Source organism: Trichechus manatus, unplaced genomic scaffold, assembly GCF_000243295.1.
Source record: "Trichechus manatus latirostris isolate Lorelei unplaced genomic scaffold, TriManLat1.0 scaffold00293, whole genome shotgun sequence".
NCBI classification, from domain to species: Eukaryota; Metazoa; Chordata; class Mammalia; order Sirenia; family Trichechidae; genus Trichechus; species Trichechus manatus.
The window spans coordinates 425,021-442,495 of NW_004444229.1; the positions used below are offsets into that span (position 1 = coordinate 425,021).

A 17,475-nucleotide genomic window follows, 5' to 3' on the forward strand; every position below is an offset into this window, starting at 1 on the left:
CTTGCAATCTCCTTCCAAAAAGATTATCGCCACGAAAACCCTGTGGAGTAGTTCTACTCTGTAACACATGGGGTCTCCACGAGTTGGAATGGACTCAGCAGCAACAGCAAGAATAATGCAATGAATTCTGCTAGGAAGTTGAGGGAAATGGCAACTTTGAACTAAAAAGGCCAGGCCAGTCCTTCTGACAAAACCAATGTGAAGTGTGGTTAGACCTACTCTCCATATTCTTTTTAGAACATGAAAATCAAATGATGTTCAAAAAAGTGAAGTCTATGACATCCAAATAAAATGTGCACTAGTCAGGAAATAACTACAGATTCTGACAGATCCTGACGCAGTATTTAAAAAAGAAAAAAAGTTTTCTAAGCTTCAGAAATTGATAAGCAGGCTGTCCCAAAGAGGAAAGACAGCAGCGCTGGGACAACCAGCCAGCTCACTGGGATTCATACTACTTTTCAATCACTCCCTATTACCAGCTGACTTCAATAGTTTATTGTGGCTGAACGGACACTCTGATTTCCTCTCACAGTGTTTAAGGAACAGTATAATTTTGAAATTAGCTTTCAAAAATGGATAAAATCTGTAACTTAGACTCTCCCCCCTTTTTAAGAATGCCAAAAGATCCTGTCTTAAGTGCTCTGGTTTACAGTCCTATGGGTAACAACTACATCTATCAGGAGTTTCCCAATGTTCCCCTTTTTGGTGTTAAACAGCTGCGCCAACAGCAAAGTGGATTCTCCCAAAGTGCCCTCAGTGACCTCGGCCTCTGGTCTTGAAGTCCAAAATGAGCTCGTCATCGCACTGCTGGGAAGTTCTGTTTGTTAATGAAGCCAGCTGTACAAATAGAGGAGGATGAGGCATTGCTCCCTGTGTCAGGTCTTAGAAGTCTTTAGGCCTTGCTTTTCCATGATGTTCCACAGTTTGCGGAGATTGGACTGCGTGATGACGTCATCTGGCTTGAGCTGCAGTGCCCGTAGGTAGTTGGCCTCAGCTTTCTGGAGTCTGCCATTGAGGTGCAGAATGGCTCCCAGGTTCATCAGAGCAGCTGGATACTGCAACAAGGGAAGGAAAACTATTAAGAGGCCACTTCAAGCTTTCCTTCATGGAAGACAAAAATCTTCATTCACTTATGTAAATGATTCCCTTACGTCTGGAGACATTTTAGAGAAGCACTTGAGCAATTTATACAAACAGACAAAGATAACCAGGGAGAAAAAAGTTTTCAAACAGCTGTTGTGTACTTTGTGCTTTAAATAGGGCAGGTGGCTACAGAAGTAGTTTTTTGCTATTTTTTCCTTTAATGAGAAAGTATATGTTGCATATGAAGACCTAGCCACCGAGTCAGACTTTAATTTTCTGAGAAAAAAGTTAAAAGTGATAAAATTTTGGATGAAAAGAATTGAATTTTTTTCAACTCAATGCCGAGAAATAAAATATTAAGTGGGAAAAGTTGACAAATCTATGTCCACTCACTCTTTGTTTTCTTTCCTTAGCATGATGCCGGCCTTTAAAATAAATATACACCGTAAATTTTTCCTAAAGTTTTCAGGAGAAAATTCCTGAAAAATCCAAATGTAACCATTAAAATGCTTTCCAAAACTAACCTTAGTGGTTTGACAAGACAAAGTGCTTATTAAAAAAAAAAAACCCAAACTACTGTGAATGTTTGCAATAAATATAGCAAAGTTAAAACATCAAAATAGATAAAATATGATACAGAAAATGTAACCTTTGTAAGAAAAATTTTAAACTATTTGTTAAAATATAGTTTAGTAATTCTCAAACATAAGAATTTTTGGTACTCAGTGATAACTGCAGTAAAAACTCACATGAAAAGTAAAAGTTAAAAAAAAAAGTATGATTTAAGTAACACTAGTTTAACACAAAGCTTCCATCCCAAAATTCTTAAGACATTAGTTAATAATAAAAGTCTTCCCCAGTGGAAAAGATCTTTTGCTTGCTATCCAGGAATAATAGCTTTTTTGCTCTTGTCTTGTCTCTAGTACATTCTCGCTACACAGGACTGCCAATATTTTAGCAATTACATAAGTATATATCACAAATACCAGATAAAATGAAAAATGTCTATCTTACAACTTTCATTTTACAGAAGATGTCAACTACTAATTGCCCTTGCGACTCTGTGAAAAAAACCTCACAATATTTTTATTATTTAATATTTTACAATGCATGTATTTTTCAGCTGAATTTATGTGACTCCATTCTTTACTGCAAAACCCATTATTTTTGAATGAAATAGAATGTGAGGAGAAGGGCAGAATAGCTCAGAATAATTCAACTTGGGAAAAATGATCAGATTTGGATTTCAAGAAATCTGGGTTTGTGTTCTTACTCAACCACTGACTGTGACCTTTATCTATGCTCCCATTCTTTCTTTGTAAAATGCTGAAATAACATCGACTTTTTGCAGGTTGTTAGAAAGAGAAAATGAGAAAATAAACAAATGAAGCACAGTGTATTACATAGTAGACACTTTACAAATGCCAAGTTCACTTTCCCTTGTCTCATTTGATCTAGCACATGCATGTTTGTGATTTTTATGTTGCTATACAGCCTTTATAATTTTGATTTTAATGGATATAATATGTCCCTGGATGCATACCAAAATTTTCTTAAGCCTTCAAATACTGGGCATTATTTCCAAATTTTTTTACATCGCTTTTCTTTTCCAAAAATAATGTTGCTAGTATAACCTACTCCTGACCTTCAAAAACCATTTCGTCAGGATGACTCCATACTTACCAAGACAATAGAGATGGTCAATTTCTAATTTTAAACACCAATCCAAATGAACACTTCTCTAAATTATATGTGCAGTGAATAAGCTCCATATTGGAAAATGAAAATATCACCACCTACTCTGTTATCCTAACGAATTTTGTTATCACACCACCCATTATTATCTGTGAGTTCTTTGATGTTGGACACATTTCTGAATTATGTCCCCCTCACAGTGCTTAGCACAACTATCAATAAACAGCTACTAAACTGATGCTGAAGTTTGTTCACAGCCTGAATTACTAGAGATGCTAAATAGATAAAATGCTCAGACTTCCTGTTATCCTGAGTGGGATGAGAGGAAATAGGGAGGGAGAACCACAGTTGGAGATCATTCCTTTCTAACCAGAAATAGAAGAGGCCTAATGATGGGGCTGAGAGAAACCAGATGGCTCTGTGGGAGAGTCGTTATTTCTTGAATCACTTTATTACCAAAGTGTCTGTACCTAACTATAATTGCAACTCAAGGGGATTATTAAAAACACTCAGAGGTTATGAAGTCAAACTGCCTAGATTCATATGCCAGCTCCACCTCAGAGATGTGTGCACTTGTATACACCGGGTAAGTGCTCAATACCTCAGTTTAGTCTATAAATGGGATGACAACAATACTTGCTTCCTAGGGTTCCTGAAAAGATTATAGGAGAATACAGACATCATTGTCTTATTCCTCTTCTTTTTCCTCCTTCTCCTCATCACTTCAAAAAAGACAAAAGCAGATTCTTCTTGATGGTCAGCCCAATGTGGATGAAAGACTTCAGCATCCAAAAGCTGTGGAATTTTGAACTGGCTCTATCTTTACTAGCTTTGCAGCCTTTCTTAGGTTAAACCTATAAGAGATGCATGTGAAAATGCATGGTCAAGTATAGCAAGCCACATAAATAGGTTTTACTTTTATTACTAAATTGCAGCCTGAAGTTCTTCTGTACTTGGAAGGCTTCGAGATCACCTCCCTGCCATCAACTGATGAAAAATAAGTTTAACATTATTCTAAGACAGGAAGTTAAATCTACTATCAAAATGAGTTCTGAATGCTAATTAAAACGGTGTTTTTGAATAAACTTAATTTTGCATTATCTACACTAGTGTGTTACTCATTAAACAAAAGTAATAAAAAAATTGGCATTATAAAGCTAATGTGGGATAACAGATCTCATGGAAGCTCACACATATTCATTGTTTTCCCTAAGGAGTAAAAATCCACATAAAGCGAAAATGTGCATACTTAAGTACATCATTCAATATTTTTAACTAACTATAGAGGTCTATGTTCAGTCTCAACCTATTGATTTGAATTTTTTTTTGTAACTATGTTTAACTATGTTTTAAATTTACCACCCACCACCATCAACTTGATTCTGACCTATAGCGACCCTATAGGACAGAGCAGAATTGTTCCATATGGTTTCCAAGGAGCACCTGGTAGATTCGAACTGCCCACCTTTTGGTTAGCAGCCATAGCTCTTAACCACTACACCATGAGGGTTTCCATTCTCAACACACTGCTAAAAAAATCCACTGTATCATTTTGTCACTATTTAGACACAATCTACTTCTCAACCTAGCAATACAAGGACTCCTTCACTTTCTTAGCTTGTGACCTCATCATTTATTACTGTTTCTTAAAGTCTCTCCGATTTGCCAAAGTTCCTTAAATGTCTTGAACACTTTGCTTGTTCCTGCCTACATTTTTATCTTGTTTCCCCTATTTTCCTAGTCATTTCCAACCATCCTTGTCCATTACTTTCATCACAGTCTGGTTTATATCACCCATTAAAAACAGTTAATAGAGTGTATATCTCCTGGACCCCAATGCTATCAGGATTAAAAAAGGTATAAAACATCATGGACAGAAAATGGAAGAGAAGGCATCAATGGACAAGAAATTTCAAACAATATTTAGAAAATGGAAAGCAAATGAAGACTAGAATACCCTTAGCAGTGTGGAAGAAGTTAACAGCCTATAGAGCTTGTAGGGGAAATGTCAAGGAGTAAAAAAAACAACCTGTTGCTGTCAAGTTGATTCTGACTCATAGCGACCCTATAGGTCAGAGCAGAACTGTCTCATAGGGTTTCCAAGGAGTGCCTGCTGGATTCGAACAGCAGACCTTTTGGTTAGCAGCCATAGCTCTTAACCACTATGCCATTAAGGAGGTGGGAGCCCTTAAACTCTGGAAAACCTGAGAAGTTCAGGTCTTGGAGGTACCATGTAAAGTGGATGGTGGGTACGAGCTTTGGCCAAAATGGGATGAAATTCTTCATATGAAAGAGTGGGTCCCCTTCCCTGTCTTCTTGCACACATTGCCAACAGGTATTTTCCCAGGCAGTAGGCTGGAGGGTTATTCTCTGGAGAAATTTTGAGAGTAAATTACTTTCAGTGAGAATTCCACACCAAACCAACGTATCATACAAATGTTATAGGCATAATAAATACAGTTAAACGCATGAAAAGACTCTGAAATTGGCCTCCCTGCATCCTCTCGTTTTTCAAAAGCTATTAGATGGGGAGCCTCACAAAATGAAAAAGTAAAGAAGAGAAGAATATGGGACGTAGGAGACAGGGGTCCAACCCACAATGGGGGTGAACGGAGGTCACATGTGGATAGTCAGTCTCTAGTTAGAGGATTGCAACTGTGAATGTAGCTAAAATGTAGGCTATAAAAGAACAGTTGCCATCATGTCGATTCCTGCTCATGGTGACTCCATGTGTGTCAGAGTAGAACTGTGCACTATAGAGTTTTCAATGGCTGCTTTTTCAGAAGTAGATCATCAAGCATTTCTTCCGAGGTGCCTCTAGGTAGATTCAAACCTCCAACCTTCAATTGTCAGCCAAGCACGTAAACGGTTTGCACCACCCAGGGACTCCAATGTAGACTACAGATGTACCAAATGGTACAGCAGAAAATCATCTATAAATGGCAAGCAGTTCTATACATGGTCCATCAAACACTTGAATCTGCCCCAGACAGATGGTTTACCTACAAGATCTGCCCCAGGATTTTCCTAAAAAGATTTGATAGTCTAAAACACACTAAGAAGGGGAGTAAAACAGAGGCATAAGGAAGACTTCCTATTATATCTCTTAGGTAGGGTCCATATTTTAAATCTTAGTAGAAGTATTAACATTTTACAAAGGTTTTAGCACAGTAGTTTGGTAAATAAACTCTTTAGCAATTTTGTTCTTAACTTTAGATGATTAAATGTGTAGCTATCTGTAATTGAAATTAGAAAGAGAAGTTCAACTATATTATTTATATATATGAAAAATAAACAATAAAGGACCTAAAAAAGTGATATAACTATTTTGGGATAAGTGTGAGTGGAAATTGGTGGTGTTAAGTGAGCTAATTCTTCACCTACTTAGCAGGAAATCAATAGACAGATACTATTGAAAGCTAGTGAACCAAGAATGGCAGTAAAAACACATTAATTAGAAGTAACCACTAGAAGAAATAAAAAGAAGCTAAAATAATTGTATTTGAGATGTTTAGAATAATGGTAAAGCATCATTGTTGGATTAGTAGTATCTCTATAGGTAGGTAAACCACTTTGAAAGTATCAACAGTTATTTTTATGTATATATTCTCATGTGCTTATTTAAAAATTTGCAAATATAACTGGATATAGACTCTACTTTTTTCAAATGGTTGTTTTCTCTTTAAGGAGAGAGGCTGTGTCTTTTAAGTCTGTCATACTTCTCTCCACAACAGCAGCTGGCTAGATAGCTTAGCAGATTCTTGTTGGATGGAATGTCTCAAGTCTTCTAGCCTTTCTACAGGAACTGGGGTTTGGGGAGCAGCACCAGTAATCACCTAGGAGCTTCACAGAAATTCAGAATTTCAGGCCCCACCTACTGAATCAGAATCTGAATTTTAACAAGATCCTCAGGTGCTCCGTATGCTCATTAAAATTTGAGAAGTCATTTCCAGATAATAGATTATATCATTTTACAGCTTTTACAATGAAGTTTACTATAAGAGGTTATAATATATACATAACAAAGTATGTCAGATTAAATGCCCATCTTCCTGAAAAATAGAATTCTTCTCGTGGCCATGCAATTATTTAAGTTAATAAATGCTCAAATGTGATTTTATTAAAGGAAGCCATAAATGATTAAATGCTACTAGATAGAAGGAGAGGGTATGAAAAACTTTATAATAACTAAACAGGAGCACGGAAAGTGTTCAAAACAGACTTTAAGACTTAGGTATACATCCCAAATGCAACAATCCCAGCTGACTAGCTGTTTGATTATATATTGTTGTCACTGCTCTTTGCTAGTTGTAAATCACGGGCTGGGGAATAGAAAACCGAACACAACTGCTAGTGTCTTGACTCATACAAACTGTCCTTTATGAAAGACAGCTGATGAAATTTTCAGCATGTTAAAAAAAGTAGTCAGCAGCTTTCAGCCCAGTAACATGGGGCTTGTGGCTCTGTATAACAAATGACACCACCTCCTACTTCACAGACTAGAAAAGAGAACCAGACCTTTCTTGTTTCCTTGAAGAGGACAGATGCTTTACATCAAAAGGGCTAACTGGCAGCCATACTGAAGCAGCAAATGACGTCTTTGTTAAAACTCTAGGGAATTCTGCCTTTATTGTTATTTTACTGTGGTCTTTGGCTTATTTCTTCAGCATGGGAGAAATAGGCAAAATTAAAATAACGGATATGTCTTGGGGTAAGGAGCCCTGGTGGCACAATGGTTAAAGCGATCGACTGTTAACCAAAAGGTTGGGGGTTAGAAACCACCAGTGGCTCTGCTAAAGAAAGATGTGGCAGTCTGCTTCTGTACAGATTTACAGCCTTTGAAACCCTATGGGGTCGCTATGAGTCAGAATCGACTCAACAGCAGTGGGTTTGGTTTTATTCTTGGTTTACATTGGGGTAGGGTAGAGCAAAGATTATGGATGTCTGATTCTAGTATAAGCTCTTTGAAGCTCTCAAGGAACTCAGCTGAGCTCACAGGATATCTTGAGCATATAGGATTCAATAACAAAAATCATTTTCTTGGCCTTTGCCTATTATATATTCCTGGAAAGAAACATATGGAGGAGGAATAGTAGAAATCATACAGGGATTTAGGGCTGGGGAATCATGTTTCTACTGGGTAATGCCCAGAAAAACAGAAAAAAAGGGCTTGGATGAGATGTTCTGATTAGGCAGGAGCTGGAAACCCACATAGTAGGTGGGCTCTCTCTAATTCATATTATTCCATTCATCCTCATTCCCTCTTCCTTTTTATGAATAATCAACTATTCCCAATTATTCATAATCAAATTATGAATAATTTTTAGGATAATCAATGGGTAAAAGAAGCTATGTAAAAGATGAAGAAAAGAGCTGATGAAACAATACTCTAATTTTATAAATACATTTATTTCCATTCAAAGGATATACTTATGTTGCTGACATTATCCACACAGTTAGATATTTATTATTCTATGAACCAAATGGTTTTGAGAAAGAAGGTCTAAAGTTACCCGTATCAAGCCATTACTCAGTTAATACACTACACAGTTTTGGGGATGTTTTCAGGATAACCAACCACCTTTAACTTTCCTTGTCAGTATAATTTGCAAACTTAAATAAGTTTACAGAGTCTGAAGTTTTTAGTGGATTCTCACTTTTTTCAAAATAGTTACCAAAGGACTTAACGAAGGCTGAATATTGCCGTTCAACAGTATTCAGTTGAAATTGCTTACCCAATTGAATTTACTGGAGCTGCTTATAAATTAATGGTATGGACATGTTAAAAAAAACATATTTATGAAAAAGAGCATTTATGCACTGTTATAAGGGATCTGCTTTTTATGCCTTCTCCATGGCATATACTTAATAAATACTTACTGAATTAAAGTTTTAAGATTACCTGTTAGGCTTATGGGAATAATGCAACATAGACTGAGACAAAGTTAGATAGCTTACCCCTCACCAGCTCCAAAATCACTACTCCTCCTTTGTCCCACTTGGTATGCTTAATGGTTAAATGCCAAGACAGAAGCCTGAATAAATCATCCTTTATTTCTTGCCCATACACACACATATACATACTTATATTCAGTTGTTAAATCTTGGCAACTTTACCCTAAATCTATCTTCTTCTCTCTAATTATACCCTGTCCTGTTTTTTCAACTTGGTTTTAGCCCTAATCATCTTTTCTTGGATTACTTAAAAAAAAATTATTTTTAAAGAAAAAAATAATGAATTAATGGATGATAGGTTAAAATAAATGAATAAATACATGGCTAAAGCCATAGGCAGGTTTTTTAAATTTTAAATATTTCAAGCATAGAAAAATTTTGGAGACCATAACAAACACTGTGTACCTACCCAACCAGTAAAACTTTATAAATACAGTTGAAGTCTCCAGGTGTCCCTCACTATCCTATTCCTGAATTCCACTCCCCAAGATAACCACTATCCTGAAATTGGTATTTATCATTCCAGTGCATGTTTTAAACTTTTATTTTTTGTGTATCCAAGACAGAAGTATAACATTATCTTATAGATTTCCTATTCTATAAGCACCCATCAGAAACGATTTTTTTTGCTCAATACTTTAGTTTTCAAATTTATCCATTTGGATATATGTAGGTTCAGTTCCTTCATTTTAACTCCATTGGATGACTATTTATCCATTGTCTTAATAATAGACATGTAGACTCTTTAAAACAGTGCTGCCATAAATATTCTTCTGCATATCTCTGTATGTACTTGTGTGAGAGTTTCTTGGAGTAGAATTGCTGGATCAGAGGGTATCTTCAAATTGTTTGTATAATAATGCATTAGCATCAATATATAACCCAAACCAAACTCACTGCCGTCGAGTTGATTCTGGCTCATAGTGACTCCATGGAGTTTCCAAGGCTGTAAATCTCTATGGAAGTAGACTGCCTCATCTTTCTCCTTTAGAGCCACTGGTGGTTTTGAACGGCCAACCTTTTGGTTAGCAGTCAATTGCTTTAACCACTGCGCAACGAGGGCTCCTACAATATATAACAGGGGTTCCTTTATTCCATATCATTAATAGCACTTGGTATTGTCTGATTTTTTTTTTTTAATTTTTGCTGGATTGAAAGCTGTAAAATGTTATCTTATTCAATGCTTAATTTCTTTTCCCTGATTACTACAGAGATTAATGACATGAGTTTATTAGCTTTTTAGAGAGTTAGTACCATTTTCATAAGTTTATTAGCTATTTGGAAACCCTGGTGGCATAGAGGTTAAGAGCTACGGCTGCTAACCAAAAGGTCAGCAGTTCGAATCCACCAGGCGGTCCTTGGAAACCCTATGGGGCAGTTCTCCTCTGTCCTATAGGGTCACTATGAGTCGGAACCGTCTCGATGGCAATGGGTATTAGCTATTTACATTTTCTCTTTGTGGGGGGCACCTGTTCTTAATATTTGAACAGAGTAAATTTTGTAAGGATTGTCACCTAGATGGTAATATTTGAAAAGTAATGCCACAGAGCCCCAACTATCTCAAAATAACCCTTACACAGAACTGTTTTCCCTGGTGTTTTTGTTGTTGTTTTAATCAGAATCACTCTCTCAAGGCTGACAAAAAGATAAAACATCAAAAAAGAAAAATTTGAAATACACAAAACAGTATTCTTGATATAGATCCAGTTTCAATGAAAGGGTGATGACATAAATGTGGGCAGCCAGAAGGTGGGCTGCAGAGAGGGGCAGCAAGAACCATACAGATGTTTCACAGTAGCTTATGGAAAATCCTGGACCACTGTATGAAGGAGAAAGATGGCAACCCGTAGCCAGCCAGATGCAGGATAAACTTTACTTCATGGTTTCCTTTTCTGCGTTTATGCAGATCATTTTTGTCTGGCCTTCTTCTCAGTTCCTTTCCTCAGGGACAACTAGAAAATAATTTAAGATGAACAGTATGGTTCATATTCTCCCTCTCTTTACCACTCTCCATTTCTACCGGCATCACCAGGTTTAACACCTAATCCCATTCCTAAACTTGTTCAGACTCCTATTATTCTCCCCACATTAAATTGCTTCCTTATTCCAATATATCCTCCAGGTGGCCATTTGTCTTTCCAAAAGAAAGATTTGATCATGGAGACCTTGGGTGTGTGCAAATGGTTAAGTGCTCAACTACTAACCGTAAGGTTGGCAGTTCAAACCCAACCAGAGGTGCCTTGGAAGTAAGGCCTGGTGAACTGCTTCCAAAAGGTCAGAGCCTTAAAAAAACCCTATGGGGTATAGTTCTACTCTGCACACTTGGGGTCACCATGAGTTGGAATCAACTTGAGGCAACTAACAACGAGAACATTTTTGAAAGGGTCAACTGTGTGCCTATAGAAAAGAATGCAGACTCTTTAGCCTGGTACTAACAAGCCATTTATAATCTGGCATTCAAAATAATCCTTCAAGGCACATTCTGCCTGAGCCACATGAAACTTCCAACTATTTCTGCCATGTGCTCTTTTGAGCATGCATTCCTTATCACATAACTGCTCCTCTGACCTTAAGGCCCTTCCTCCATTCTGTTTTTGACAAACTTCTGCTTATTCTTTAAAAAAGAGTTTAACAATCTCTTATTCGTACCTTACTTCATTGTGTTCCCATAGCACTGTCTACATACATTAACTGCAACACTTCTCACAGTGAATTATAGCTAGTTGTTTGTTTCTTTTCTTTGCTAGAGGGCAAAATAGACAGTGAATGTATTTTAACTGTCTTTATATTGCTGGTGCCAGGCTCTGGCATATGAAAGAATTGCCCAATATATGATTGCAGGAAGAAAATAATTTGCATGGTTTAGCAGAAAGCTCTGATCTAGGAGAGGTAAACTCTAGTCCAAATTCAATGAAATGTAACAAACATATATTGAGTACCTAATATATGCCACAGTCTCTGATAGACACTCTGGATAAGTAATGAACAAATACAATATGTTTATTAGACTGTATGGGGCTTTAAGTAACTTTAATTGCATACTTGGCACTTGCCACAAACTTTTAGGTAGTATACATATATTATTTCATTTCTGCCCCACAAACCCGTGAGGTAGGTGAAACTGTTATCCATTCATTGTTCTAAGCACTACAGCAGATTACACAGATGAAGAATTCATTGTTCTCAAGCAGTTTACAGTCTAGCGCATGAATACAAATTCTTTTACTCCAAAGAACAATCAGGCTTATTAACGAGAGAAATACTAAGAGTGAGCAGTGGGTAAGAGGTGAGGTTACTTCCTTATGGGTATGAGGCTCTTAGACAAGGTGAATTATTAGGTTGCTTCAAGCCTTTCATATTTTTAGAATAACAAAAGTGTAGGAAGTTTTGAAATTGGTGGGTCACATCAAAATCAATTTGTTACTTTTTTAAAGCCATTTTAGCGGACTGCTGAGAGTGGAATCAAGAGTGGAGAATAGCCTATATATAACAGTCTGAATTTCAATTTGTTTGGAGACTAAGACGTCAACAGTGACTCCCAAAATGTTAACCCTTCTGGGACCAAACCAAAATGAAAAAAAAAAAAAAAAAAACTTACTAAAAATGCAACATTAATACAATAAGCTAAAGAATCTTTTACAAAATTCCATGATGAAACAATAACTCACAAGCAAAACAATACTCTCAATTCAGAAATGATTGTTCTTTGTAATTACATTTTGACTGCAGTCATATTTTGAATAAAGTAACTTTGCAAAAAGATTTACTAAATTGTAGATATGTCATGGGGAAAAAATCTAGCCATGGCAAGGCAAAGAAGTGATTCATTTTGGCTCTCAGTTTCAACACAGTATTTGTGTTTTTGAAATAGCTTTGAATAAAACAAAGCAGATATAGGTAACAAGCAAGATACAACACTGTATTAAGGGAGTAGTTTCAATTTGTCAGTGACACATTTTATTCTGTGTGCTCAATTCTTCCCTCCTACACCTGCCCCATCTCAGAGGGTGTTACAAGAACGTTCATTTAACTTTTATGACGGGTGTGATTGCCACCAAGTGGAGTGCTATTCATTTCTGTGGCAATCAAAATGCCAACAGCTGTAGCTTGGAAGACAGCAAATAGTGACTGTAGCAGAATCATTTCTGGTTATTTCTAACAGATTTTAAAGTATATCTACTAAATTAAGAACATGACCTCAGAAATTACTTTTCACTGCATATACTCTTATTTCAAAGCTGGGTTTTCTGATTCCCTTAATTTCAGAGGAACTTCTCCCAGATAATCCAAATGGAAAATCTAGGTTCCAAGCCACCTAAGTTTCACTCTGAGCTTTTATAAAATGCAATCAGTACACTGTCTTGATTTGCGACAAGCATGTAGCTCATCACTTAAAGTAAAGCTACTGAACAAAAACTCTACTTGAGTGATAAAATATCTGATGGCTCAAAGTATAAGCAGACTAGAAAAGGGATGAAAATAAGCAGAATTTTTTAAAGGTTAAAAGCATTTAAGGAAAGAAAATTAGAAGAGTATGCACAACAGGCAAACATCATCTATATCTCTAAAACACCTGGTGTCAGTCATTTGCCCTAACTAGATAGCTGCTACAAAAACCTACGGTGTCTTCCTTTTCTTTGAACCAAATTCCTTGCCCGTTTATATTTCAAATATGGTTTAAGCAACATAATTCACTCTACACTTTATTCATTTCTTTTTAGCATGAAGGGAAGGGAGGAACATGTGTGTGCTTTCTCAATCACAATCAAATTTCCAACTGCACAGGCTATTCAGGTGTGTATATGTGAAGAGTGAGTTTGAATATATGTAATAAAATGATTGTTCATTCCAGGGAGCTGAAACATGTCACTGGAATCATATAATAATAATCATATTATTTTTAAGATGTATTTCAGAGATACGTTGGAAATTGAGATTTGGGCTGATAATATTTAAGAGCCCAATTTAAGGAAAATAAAAACAGAGACCCTATTTTTTTGGGGGGGGATGGGGACAGGGCTGGCCATTTTACTATGCATACTAACCATCTGACCACAATCAAAAAATAAAACACAGCAGCAAGAAGTGTGGTCACACCATATTTACATAGTCAAATACTCAATAGATGTCACATAAACACAACCAACAAATTGAGGAAAATTTCTTTAACCTACGTATATCATTTCTCTAACTGACTTCTATGTTTGCCACTAAATGTCATTCTTTGAGCTGATGGGGGTCAAGTGATTGGTACTAGGCTTCTATAATGTGGAAATGGCAGATTTGTTCCTGAATAGGACTTACTGCCAATATTCATTTTTAAATATTGTGGAAATAAGCATGTCAGAGACCTCAGAACAGTGGATGAGAATATAATTTAGCTTAGCCATACATAGTCTAATAAAACATTTCTTTCCCACTCACAAAGCAGACAGGCACCATGGTGTGAACAAGCAGGATTAATGCAGAGGTGACAGTGTCAATCAGAAAGATCACACTTCGACATGACATTTGAAGGCAGCAACTGCTCACCCTCACAATGAATATGAAGAAAATGTTTCACTGAAAGAATACATCACAGCCTTCAGGCATGCAGCAAGTGGAAAGTATTGCAAATGCTCTGAGTTAGGATGACCAGATCAAATGTAACAGGCAGGAGCAAAGCAATTCCTCCAGAAACTATAAATCTTTCTAGGGACTAAAAATAAAAGGTAAACACACTGTCTGATGCATGGCATTCTATTTGCACTTTTATAGGGCCAAGACTTTGTTGACACAAGCTTGGAAAAATAATGATGCAAGGTCTTCACACATCATTTCAGAAAATATTCCACCAGGACACACCAATCAAGGTGAAGCCATAATGTACTCCAAGCCATTACACTTGCCAAGGAGTCACACCTGCAGAAAATGTAAAAATAAATAAACGTGCCTTGTATGTGTCTAAACTCATGGCAAATTAAGGGAGATTTAATGGCAGAACTACTGCCACTCACATAATAAATGCTCACATATCGGCCTCAAGACATCTACATTCAATTACATATTTTCCCTTTATGTCTGAAGAGTTCATATCGGGAACTGCCACATTTAGACTGCATCAGTCATCTCCTAAGTATGTACAGTCAGCACATTTTTATATATGTAAGAATGTTTTAAAGACTTGCTTGATGACATTTTTTCTAAGTGATAGCCTCCAAAATTTCCTACAATACAGAATTTGCATTGCCTTTACCTACTCTACTAATGCCTTATTTCTTCTCTCCGAAGCAAAAAACCAAACCCATTGCTGTCGAGTTGATTCCAACTTACAGCGATCCTGTAGGACAGAGTAGAACTGCCCCACAGGGTTTCCAGGGAGCAGCTGGTGGATTTGAATTGCCAACCTTTTGGTTAGCAGCTGTGGCTCTTAACCACTGTACACCAGGGCTCCTCTCTTCTCTCAGCAACCCTATTTTTGAAAAGCCTACCCTGTATCTTCTTGCCTCCCCTTTTTGGTTCACCATGTTAATACAAAACAAAGAAGGAAAGAAGCAAAAAACAAGCAATCAATGAAGCAAGCAAACACACTCAGAATCTATGCAATTGCTAGCCTCAAATATATTTATTGGATACTTTTCATCAATACTCCCAAATAACCAGAAGGAAGTTTGAAAGACAATGTGTAACAACATAAATTACTTTGGATCCAATGTTTAATTCTCATATGCCAACTGTAATATCTTTTAGACTCATCTTCAATACTGGGTTGTCAAATATGTTTACAAAATCAAAAGGTGATTTTCACCCACTCAAAAAAAAGAAATTTTATATCAGCAACCTTTAAATACTGATCTAATATTTGATTACACTAAAACTTGGCCACATAACACCTCTACCTATGATTCATGTCTGAATAAGTCGAACAAAAACGACTAGTCTAGGACTCTAAGAAGGCACATCTTTTCAATTCCTTCATGTAAGAAACCAAAGGCAAGACCGTATTCCGCTATTGTTGATGTCGTTGTTAGGTGCCCTCGAGACGGTTCCAAATTATAGCAAACCTATGTACAACAAAATGAAACACTGCCTGGTCCTGTACCATCCTCACAATTTTGTTATGCTTCAGCCCATTATTGCAGCCACTGTGTCAATCCATCTTGTTGAGGGTCTTCCTCTTTTTAGCTGACCCTCTACTTTACCAAGCATGATGTCCTTCTCCAGGGACTGGTCCATAAGTATGAGAGACATAGTCTTGCCATCGTTGCTTTTAATGAACATTTTGGCTGTACTTCTTCTGAGACAGATTTGTTCATTCTTCTGGCAGTCCATGGTATATTCAATATTCTTTGCCAACACTGTAATTCAAAGGCATCAATTCTTCTTCCAACTTCCTTCTTCATTTTCCAGCTTTCATATGCATACGAGGCAACTGAAAACACCATGGCTTGGGTCAGGAGCACCTTAGTACTTAAAGTGACATCTTTGCTTTTTAACACTTTAAAGAGGTCTTTTGCAGTAGACTTGCCCAATGCAATACGTCCTTTGATTTCCTGACTGCTGCTTCCATGGGTGTTGATTATGTATCCAAGGAAAATGAAATTCTTGACGACTTCAATATTTTCTCCGTTTATCATGATGTTGCTTATTGGTCCAATTGTGAAGATTTTTTTTTTTCCTTATGTTGAGGTGTAATCTATACTGAAGGCCGTGGTCTTTGATCTTCATCAGGAAGTGCTTCAAGTCCTCTTCAGTTTCAGCAAGCAAGATTGTGTTATCCACATATCACGGGTTTCAATGAGTCTTCCTCCAATCCTGATGCCCCGTTCTTCTTTATATAGTCCAGTTTCTCTGATTATTTGCTCAGCATACAGATTGAATAAATATGGTGAAAGGATACAACCATGACACACACCTTTCTTAACTTTAAACTGTGCAGTACACCCTTGTTCTGTTCGAACCACTTCTTCTTGGTCTAAATACGGTTCTTCATGAGCACATCTAAGTGTTTTGGAATTCCCGTTCTTTGCAATGTTATCCATAATTTGTTATGATCCACACAGTTGAATGCCTTTGCATAGTCAATAAATACAGATAAATATCTTTCTGGTATTCTCTGCTTTCAGCTAACATCCATCTGACATCAGCAATGGTATCCTTTGTTCCATGTCCTCTTCTGAATCTGGCTTGAATTTCTGGCAGTTCCCTGTCAATGTACTCCTTCAACCACTTTTGAATGATCTTCAGCAAAATTTTACTTGTGTGTGACATTAATGACATTGTTCGATAATTTTTTGCATTATACTGGATCACCTTTCATTGGAATGGGTACAAATACGAATCTCTTCCAGTTGGTTGGCCAGGTAGCTGTCTTCCACACTTATTGGCATAGACAAGTGAGTACTACCATCGCTGCATCCATTTGTTGAAACATCTCAATCGGTATTCCGTCAATTCCTGGAGGCTTGTTTTTCGACAATGCCTTCAGTGCAGCTGGGACCTCATCCTTCAGTACCATCGGCTCTTGATCATATGCTATCTCCTGAAATGGCTGAACGTTGACCAATTCTTTTTGGTACAGTGACTCTGTGCATTCCATCTTCTTTTGATGCTTCCTGCTTCGTTTAATATTTTCCCTGTAGAATCCTTCAGTATTGCAATTTGAGGCTTGACATTTTTCTTCAGTTCTTATAGCTTGAGAAATGCCGAGCGTGATTTTCCATTTTGGTTTTCTATCTTCAGGTCTTTAGACATTTCATTATA

The 17,475-nt window shown here is 36.9% G+C and overlaps 1 protein-coding gene across 1 annotated transcript in view; it reads right to left on the reverse strand.

Annotated features, from left to right (window-relative positions):
* Nucleotides 1-534: 534 nt before the first annotated feature.
* The window catches only part of TMTC2 (transmembrane O-mannosyltransferase targeting cadherins 2), a 514,074-nt gene continuing 497,133 nt past the window's right edge, over nucleotides 535-17,475 (reverse strand). Inside the window, exon 12 of the mRNA XM_004390257.2 lies at nucleotides 535-1,055. Within this exon, the coding sequence (XP_004390314.1) occupies nucleotides 876-1,055 (180 nt within the window). The 3' untranslated portion in view covers nucleotides 535-875. The remainder of the gene's footprint in view (nucleotides 1,056-17,475) is intronic.